Below are 10,256 nucleotides of genomic sequence, written 5' to 3'. Positions count from 1 at the left end.
AGGCATTCCAACCTTATTACATACACTACCTTCACTTCCTAAAAACTTTTTCAACCATTTCTGCAGTTCGATGGAAAATTTATACTGAGTTACTTCAGGGGATTCATTACTTTTTGAGATTCCTTCTGTATCCCACTTCTCATCAGAACTTCCAGGTGAATTATTTTGCTATAAACGTACTGGGATATGGGGTAGCAAGTTTACAACTTGCTACCCAATACCCCAGTACGTACTCCCTTTCTACTGCATACCCTTAAATCTTCTTTTACAGCAAGTATATTTTCCATAAATAACTCTTATTTCAACCTCACTAACAAAATGCGATGTTTATCAATCATAATTCATTGTATTATATAACTGCTTAATATACATCTTTTTTAGTAATTAAAATTTTCCCTTTACTGTGGTAATGTCAAGTTAGTCATCACTATACAAAGCTGCTCTTCTTTAGCTACAAAAAATCATAACTGCTCTTTTTCTCGACTGATTCACAGCAGAATCATCTATTGGGTTTCTATTATTGAAGCTTATTGGTGTACGTCCAAACCAAATGTTTTACATGTATTGATAAATAACATTTATAATTTTTATTTTGCTTCTACTAGGCATTCCCACCCTATTACATACTCTCTACCTTCGCTTCCTAGACAATTTTGCAATCATTTTTTATACTTATTCCAATGTGTGTGTGTGTATATATATATATATATATACTATATATATATATATATATATATATATATATATAGATATATATATATTATATATATTATATATATATATAATACACGCACACACACACACACACACACACACACAGGCAGTCACCCTGGATTACGACGGTCTCGGCTTACAAAGTTCCGAGGTTTCAACGCATATCAATTATATTAATCAGAAATTATTTCCAGGGTTACGTTGCATGTTCCAGGGTTACGACGCCTACAAACGTTGATCTGGCAGATGTTATATGACACCAAAAATGCAAAGTAATCAATATTTCAAGGTTTTTTTTTTTTTTGATGAAAAAATGCAATAGGAATGCAGTTTACATAGATTAGAATGCACACAAAGCATTAAAAGTAAGGTTTTCTTATTATTTTTTATGATGTTCCGGCTTACGACGATTTTCGGCTTACGACGCGTCTCAAGAATGGAACCCCTTTTGTAACCCAGGGACTGCCTGTATATATAATATTATAATATATAATTTTCATGTATCGCTTTTTTCCATTTTTATGCACAATTTCCATTATGTCACTTCAAGGTGTTCTTTACCTTTTGACATCCAACATCTCATCAGAATTTCAAGGTGAATCATTTTGCTATAAAGTACTGGGATATGGGGTGGGTTGCTACCCCATACCCCAGTACATTCTCACTTTTTCCCTATACCCTTAATGCTTCTTTACAAGCAAATATACTTTCCATAACTGGAACTGTTATTGGAAAACTCACTAAAAAAATGCAGCTATGTTCATCTTAATCAAACTTCATTGTATTAAACTGCTTAATCACCATCTTTTTTCTGGCCACTTAGAATTTTCACCTTTACTGTGGCAATATCAAGTTTGTGATCACTATCAAGATCTGCGCTTCTTTAGCTACAGAAAATTATAAGTGCTCTTTTTCTTCGCTGATTCACAGCGGAATCATCTATTGGGTTTCTATTACTACAGCCTACTGATGTACTTCTAAGCGAAAATGTTTCACAACACATTATTAAATAACATTTATTTTTATTTTGCTTCTACTAGGCATCCCTACCCAATTACATACTCTCTACCTTCACTTTCTAGGCACTTTTGCAACCATTACTACAACAACTATCCCCATACATATACACATATAGTTTTATCATAAAATATACCTTTCTGCAGTTCTACACAAAATTTACACTGATTCTTCAGGTCATTCATTACTTTACAGTATTCCTTCTTGTATTCCAAATTCTCATCTGATCTTCAAGGTGAACCATTCTGCTACCAAAGGGCTGGAATATGAGGTAGCAAGTTTACAACTTGCTACCTCATACCCCAAATATGTACAGTATAAATTTTGCTAAGAACTGCAGAAAACTACATATGAAAATAAATATATATATAAACACATATATGTATAGTGTATATACAGTAGCATTCCGGACATCAATGCTAATTCGTTCCAGGAGAAGCAACAAGATGCTATTTTGTAGAGATCTGAATGAATTTTTCCCATAAGAAATTACTGGAAACACATTAATCTGTTCTTTACCACCAGTTATTACCCTAATCTCGCCTTTTTACTCAAATCATTACATATATATTACAATTAGATAAGTTCAATACTAAAAAACATACTGTATTCGATGAATTTCTTCAATTTTTATATATATATATGCTGTAGTGAAATAACTGATCTACGTATGCCTATGGGGACACCATTTACTGATGGTTGATTGAGCGCCATAAGGCTAGGCTAGGCTAGCATGTAGTATATACTGTAAGGGGTAGGCATTGTTGCTAATAATAAAACATTGAAAATCAAACCTAATTATTACAGCAAATTAATAAAATATCAAACATTGAAAAACAAGCCTCATTATTACAGCAAATTAATAAAATATTAAAAATAAGCCAAATTATGTCTGTTGTTATCATAAACATCACCAACTAGTGGCGTGCACAGATATAAACAAACTATCATACAGTCTATTGGAATACTGTTTACAATATCACCTAAAAATATCTTTCAATATGTATATTAAACTTTTTTAAATTAAATATCCTTTAAAATAAGGGAACTTTTCATAGCCTCTCTGTGCGTTATAATGTGACATCATTATTGGCAGAGTAATAACCATTGGAAGTAGATCCTCATATTTACATACTTGTATTCCCATAAAATTGGAAAGAATCCAGATGTTAAGTATCACTGGGGAACTACTGATATCGCAAAACCCTTCAAGTTTATCATAAAATACTATCAAGCAAATATTGCCAGTTAGTAAACAACAAGGCTTGAAGTCAAGCACGACAGGGAACTACGAATTATGAGCATCGTAAATCAAGAGTGACTGGGAATGACGAATAATGAGCAGTCTGCAAAATGTATTGGCAGGCAAAAGCACTGTCTGAAACTGACAAAAACCCACATGTAGCACTTCGTTTAATATATACCGGCAGTCCCCAGTTATCGGCGATCTGGTTTTGTGGCGTAGGCCTTATGGCGCCATAACATACCTAACACACCATAAAGATGCTTATGGCGCCAATAACTGGTTATCGCACAGTAAGTGCCATAATCACAGAGTTTTGGTTAACGTCGGTTTCCCCCCCCCCCCACACACCCCATTAACCGGTGACTGCCTTTATTACCTTCACAAATAAAGTAGCTGCAATTGAGAAATGACAGAAATAGTAGTAAAGTAGTAGAAAAAAATTAGCAGAAAAAATAGTAAAGTATTAGTAAAATAGTAGTAGTAGTAATAGCAGTACTAGTTTTCTTACTGAAAAAGTTAGTCCTAGGTTTCGTACAGAAACAGGGTATACATCAATGATAATGATGATGATGATGATGATGATGATAATAATAATTATATTATTAATAAAAGCAATAATAATAGTAATAATAATGATAATAAAAGCAACAGCATCTCATGACCAATACATATACATACGGGGCAGTTTATTCACCCCCATTATCATCATCAAGCTATAAAAAACATACATCTCATCACGAGTAACAGGTCTCCATAGAAGTCCTTTCCTGTTGAATGAAAGGGACGTACTCCTATGCCCAAGCATTCAATTTTTATCAATTACATCACCACAAAAAAGAAAAGAAAAATATGCATCATGTAAGCAGGTGAATCTGGTGTGTAAGCAGGAATCCCATTGTCACCCTCCGTGAATCGGGGGGGCTGGGTCTGGGCCCACGTCACAAGATGGATCACTTATGAACCGCTAACCTTCATCGACAATAGGTTCAATGTATTCCAAACACTCGTTGTCACTGTCATCCTCTAAAAAATTGTCACTATAATCACCATCTGATAGGTTTGGCAGGTACTCAGACCCTTACTCTGCAACACTATCATCTGACATGATAGTGGGAAAAAAAACATAAAATAACTGCAATCAAAAGGGAAAAAGGTTTAGAATTCAAATCTACATGGTTTACGGACAAAATCGTGATCATCCTTCTCAGATAATAGCCTGAGGCGAACTGACATGTGTTGGCCAGTACCCCTCCTAATATCCCATATGGAAATGACGTCATGATGTCCATCGGACGCTTATTGGCTAGAATGAATTGTGGGTGGAGCTTCAGCACCTCTCTCGTACACAATACTGTGTCTGGAAACCATCCAAGCTGAAGAAAACAGCTATGCTTTTCGGAAGGGATGAAAGACGTATAAGCGTACGTCATGGTCCTTTATTACTGGACCGTAAAAGACGTACATGTGTACGTCCCAGTGCTGAAGGGGTTAAGGATAAGGATGGAAATGTACTGAGAAATGAGAGACATAATAAGGAGATGGGAAGAATATTTTGAGGCCTTATTGAATGAGAAAATGAAAGATTTAGATTCTAAGAGGAGATGGACACAAATTGTGGACCAGTAACAGAAATAACAAAAGATGAGGTTAGAGTGGCACTGTGGAAGATGAAAAAAAGTAAGCGGTGGGACCGGGTGGCATACCTGCAGAAGCCTGGAAGGTTCTTGATGAGGAAGGAATGGACACATTTGTGGCAGTTAACCCTTAAACGCCGAAGCGGTAAAAAAAAAAAATTGTCTCCCGTGTGCCGGAGGTGTTTCGGAGTGAGCGCGGAAGCGGAAAAAATATTTTTTTCAAAAAATCACAGCCCGCTTAGTTTTCAAGATTAAGAGTTCATTTTTGGCTCCTTTTTTTGTCATTGGCTGAAGTTTAGTATGCAACCATCAGAAATGAAAAAAATTATCATTATCATATATAAATAATGCGATATATGATAGCGCAAAAACGAAATTTCATATATAATTGTATTCAAATCGCGCTGTGCGCAAAACGGTTTAAGGTAACAAGTTACTTTTTTTTTTGTAATGTACACTAAATTGTGATCCTTTAGGTATATAACACATTGTAAAACAATAAAAGCAACACAAAAAAAATATCATCACAAAATAATGCATGAATTCATAACGCGCAGAAGTAAACAAATATTTTTTCAAAAATTTCACCATAATCTAAATATTGTCCTAGCCAATTTCTTTCAAAAAGTAGACAAATGATTGAATATTACTACACTGTAAGAGTATTAGCTTACAATTGCAGTTTTCGACCATATCTGATGAGTTAAAGTTGACCGAATGAAGAATTTTTTTATATATATACGTATATTTTTTATATGCAATTATTTCGGAAATAAGAAAAGCTACAACCTTAAAATATTTTTCGTTTTATTCTACATGAAATTGCGCACATTTTCATATATAAAACTCTATGAAATGCCTAATATGAAACGGAGCAAATATTCCGAGAATGGGACGTACGCATTTCGGAGATATGTGGCGGAGAATCCGCGCACGGAGGGAAAGGAAAGTTTTTTTTTTTTTTTTTTTAAATTCACCATAAATCTAAATATTGTGCTAGAGACTTCCCATTTGTTTCAAGATGAAGATAAATGACCGAATATTACTAGACTGTAAGAGTTTTAGCTTACAATTGCGTTTTTCGACCATTTCGGTAGAGTCAAAGTTGACTGAACGTGGTTTTTTTTCTATTTATCGTGATTTATATGCAAATATTCCAAAAATGAGAAAAGCTACAACCTTCAATTATGCTTTGTTGTATTCTACATGAAATTGCGCACATTTTCATATATAAAACTTTATGTAACGGCTAATTTAAAATGGTGCAAACATTACCACAATCGCACGTATGATTTTTTCGGAAGAGTTACCGCGCGGACGTAAAGAAAATGTAATTTTTTTCATAAATTCACCATAAATCGAAATATTGTGCTAGAGACTTCGAATTTGTTGCAAAATGAAGGTAAATGATTGAATATTACTGGAATATAAGCGTTTTAGCTTACAATTGCGTTTTTCGACCATTTCGGTAGAGTCAAAGTTGACCGAAGGTCGAAAATTTGTCACTTATCATTTTTTATATGAAAATATTTCAAAACTGATAAAAGCTACAACCAGGGGTTGTTTTTAGTTGTATTGTGCATGAAATTGCGCACATTTCCATATATAAAACTTTATGTAACGGCTAATTTTAAAATAGTGCAAACATTACCACAATCGCATGTATGAATTTTTCGGAAGAGTTACCGCGCGGACGTAAGGAAAAAGTTTTTTCATAAATTCACCATAAATCGAAATATTGTGCTAGAGACTTCCAATTAGTTGCAAAATTAAGGTAAATGATTGAATATTACTAAAATATAAGAGTTTTAGCTTACAATTGCGTTTTTCGACCATTTCGGTAGAGTCAAAGTTGACCGAAGGTTGAAATTTTGGCACTTATCGTTATTTATATGAAAATATCTCAAAACTGATAAAAGTTACAATCATGAGTATTTTTTTTTTTGTATTTTAAATGAAATTGCGCACATTTTTATATATAATACTTCATGTAACGGATAATTTAAAACAGTGCAAAAATTATGTCAAAGTGACGAAATAATTTTTGAGATGTGTCACTGATACTTTTTAGTGCGATAAGAAAGAAATTCGCGATTGCGCGCCTGCGTAACGATTGTAAACAAAACAACACCTTGATCCGTGAACTCCCAGCATCCCCCAAGGTGCGTGATTCAAGTGTTTTCGGCTGTTAGGCCTAAAAGTATTTTTCCGCAAATTTTTAAAAAAACTTTTGTATGTCGACGTAAAATACGTCCAGTCGGCACACGAGAGACAAAAAATGTAGACGTAAAATACGTCCTGTCGGCAGTAAAGGTTTAATGAAAAAGATCATGGAAAGTGAGATGATACCCAAAAATTGGAAAGAAAATATATTAATGCCAATATTCAAAGAGAAAGGGGACATTCAGTATTGTGAAAATTACCAAGGAATAAAGCTCATGTCACATACACTGAAGGTATTTGAAAGAATTATGGATGAAAGATTACGGCAACAAGTTTCCATCGTTAGACAACACAGGATTCATGAAGGGGCTCAGCACTGGATGGTATTTTCGCTCAGAGACAAATTATGGAAAAGTACAGAGAAGCAAAAGGTCCTGCACATGGCCTTTATAGACCTTGAGAAGGCATATGACAGAGTACCACGTCAGGAAATGTGGAGATGTCTTTAGGAGGGAGGCGGTGGATGGAGAAATATGTCGAAAATGATCAGGAAGATGTATAGAAATGTAAAGACCAGCGACAGATCTACAGTTGGAAGAACAGAAAATTTCCAAGTTGGAGTCGGGCTACATCAGGGATCTGCTCTAAGCCCAATTCTGTTTAACGTTGTCTTGGATGTGTTAACAGAGGATGTCAGGGAGGAGCCACCATGGTGTCTGCTTTGCAGATGACAGTCTTGGTAGCCGGGAACAGGGAAGAACTGGAGGGGAAGCTTGAAAGATGGAGATATGCCTTGGAGAGTAGAGGTATAAGAATAAGCAGGAAAATGACACAATATATGACAACCGAATTGGATAGCGACCAGCAAATAACAATCAAATTAGGCAGAGGAAACATTAAAAGGGTCCATAAATTCAAGTACCTTGGCTCAGTGATTGCCAGTGAGGGGAACATGGAAGAGGAAATTAACAACCGGATTCAGTGTGCTTGGAACAACTGGAGGAAGGTGTGGATTGGAAGCAGCACCTCTAAAGAAAGCAAGAGGGCAGAAGTTGAACGTAACCAAGATGAGGATGCTTAGGTGGATGAGTGGAGTAACCAAAAAGGACACGGTTAGAAATGAACATATTAGGGGTACAGTAAAGGTCACTGAAGCAACAAAGAAAGTGCAAGAGACAAGGTTATGATGGTATGGCCACCTGATGAGAAGAGAAGAGCAACACACTGGCAAGAGAAGTGATGGACGTGAAAGTGGATGGAACATGAAGGAGAGGAAGACCTAAGACCAGGCAGAGAGATTGCATTAGAGATGATATGAGGCAGAAGGGAGTATGGACACAGGACAGAGGTAGATGCAAGAGACTCATTAAAAACGGTGACCCCGAATAGGGATAAAGCTGGGAAGAAGAAGTAAGAGACAGTGAAGATGAAGAGGACAATGATGATCCGACCCCTTCAACCCCCTCCATCCAAACGTCCAGCAAGGAAGTTAGCAAACACTCGGCCGACATCTGCCTTCATTCCATCCACATCTGCCACCTTCTATGCAACAGAGAATTCTAGTGAATCACCTCTGATTAGTTCAGAAGACATATGTGATGCTATGTCCCCAGTGCCAGTGACAAACATCACCTTCAGTGCCATCTTATTGCCTTCAACAGATGGGGAGAAGGGGGCTTCAGTGAAGATGACTTTGGAGCCACCTGTGACTCCTGTCTCTTTGCCAGCAGTCAGTGCCAGCACTCACTCCCAATGAGCTGAAGAGTAGGAAGAGGTTAATAGGGCAGTCCCCGGGTTTTTACGACGGGGGGTTTGGCCTAACGACATTCAGAGTTAAAGTGCTTTTCAGCTATATTCATCATTAATTATTTCCAGGGTTACAACGCTTACAACGCTGATCTGGCAGAACAAATATGACACCAAAAATGCAAAATAATCAATATTTGAAAGTTTTTTTGATGAAAAATGCAATAAGAATGCAGTTTACATAGTTTTTAATGCACCCAAACCATTAAAATATTTTCATAATAAAATAAATTTTTGAACATACTCACCTGGTAGTTATATATATATAGCTTACGTCAGGGACGTAAGCTATATATATAAACTACCAGGTGAGTTAGATGTTTAAAAATTAAGGTTTTTTTTTCTAAGGATTTTTTTTTTATGATGTTCCGGCTTACGACGATTTTTTTTTTTTCGGGTTACAACATGTTCTCAAGAACGGAACCCATGTTGTAACCCAGGGACTGCCTATAAATATAAAATTGTTTATCTTCAACTTTTCCCCTCCTAATATGGGGTTGCTGTTTATTAGTCCTCTCTATCTTCTGCGATCATGCACCATTACCTCACTCACCTTCCTCTCCTGCATGTCCTTGTTAAAGTAATTTTCTATTTTATATTTAATTCACTCATTTTTTTCCACTAAATATATTGCATGACCAGGTATTTCAATAAACAACATTTTAACTAGACTAAAAAAATACATGATTCTTTGTGAATTGTAGATGAAGAGCAATCAGCTGACGAAGTACAACTGGCGGCTAATTCTTTGTTTACATTTTGGAAATGTACGTTGCGCTTATTATATAGCCTAGAACAGCCATAAATGTAGAAACAACATAACAGTTGTAAAATATTCTCAGACAAGTAAAACAACAATTATATTTTCTGTGGAAAGACATGCTACTTTGGTGACTGTTGTCAGGAAATCCAAAGAATATGGTAGGCTTAGCCTAGTCCTTTAAGTTATCACTTTTCCAATATAAAAACCTAACAATAATAAAAGATTCTCAAATAAGTAAAACAACATTTGTATTTATTCTCTGTTTTTGGGAAATCCAAAGCCTTGACTTAACCTAGTGAAAAAATATGGTCAGGTCAGAAAAATGAAATCATTATTTTTTTTTTTTAGTGGGATTCAACAGGAAATTAGGTCTACTATTCAGGATAGAAAATTTACCTCATCTGCTCACTGCCAATGCCCCAAAATTGCCCTAATTCAAGATGGCCGACACTAAGGCTACCGTAGCCAAAATTACACTTTCGTCCACACTATTAGAGTTCCAACTGTAGATTTTCATGTCACTAGAGTCAATCCCAAAATATGCTAAAGCGCTAGATTCACAAGAAAAAGAGCTAATAAAAAGTCATTCAGTCATAACCGAGGCCTTATATATCCTTATTTCAACAAATCTTGATAACTCGAGACCAAATTTCTTTAAGGATTTCTGCAAAGCATTACAAATACCAGTGGCATCTCAGTCATCGAATTCTACTAAGTTAAGAATGTGACTATTATTTTTCTACTCGGGCACAGCATACTGCTATGAAAAGTGCCATATTTCCCTCTCCTTTTACATCATTTATTTTTCCAAAGTGAAGAGTTTTTGTCACCGAGGGGAAAATGATTCTTCAGATTTCTTGTATTGATGTATTTCTGTCTCTCAGTGTCACTTAATTTGGCAGACAATACACAA

At 35.6% G+C, this 10,256-nt stretch overlaps 1 protein-coding gene across 1 annotated transcript; it reads left to right on the top strand.

Annotated features, from left to right (window-relative positions):
* Positions 1-7,483: 7,483 nt before the first annotated feature.
* On the top strand, positions 7,484-7,855 carry LOC135208169 (uncharacterized). Its single transcript, XM_064240305.1, has one exon. It carries the CDS (start codon positions 7,484-7,486, stop codon positions 7,853-7,855), a length of 372 nt encoding a protein of 123 aa, XP_064096375.1.
* The last annotated feature ends 2,401 nt before the right edge of the window (positions 7,856-10,256 follow it).

The sequence above is a fragment of the Macrobrachium nipponense genome, chromosome 35 (assembly GCF_015104395.2).
Source record: "Macrobrachium nipponense isolate FS-2020 chromosome 35, ASM1510439v2, whole genome shotgun sequence".
In the NCBI taxonomy this organism is placed as follows: Eukaryota; Metazoa; Arthropoda; class Malacostraca; order Decapoda; family Palaemonidae; genus Macrobrachium; species Macrobrachium nipponense.
The sequence above is the reverse complement of the archived record's forward strand: the minus strand, read 5'-3'. Positions and strand labels throughout refer to the sequence as shown.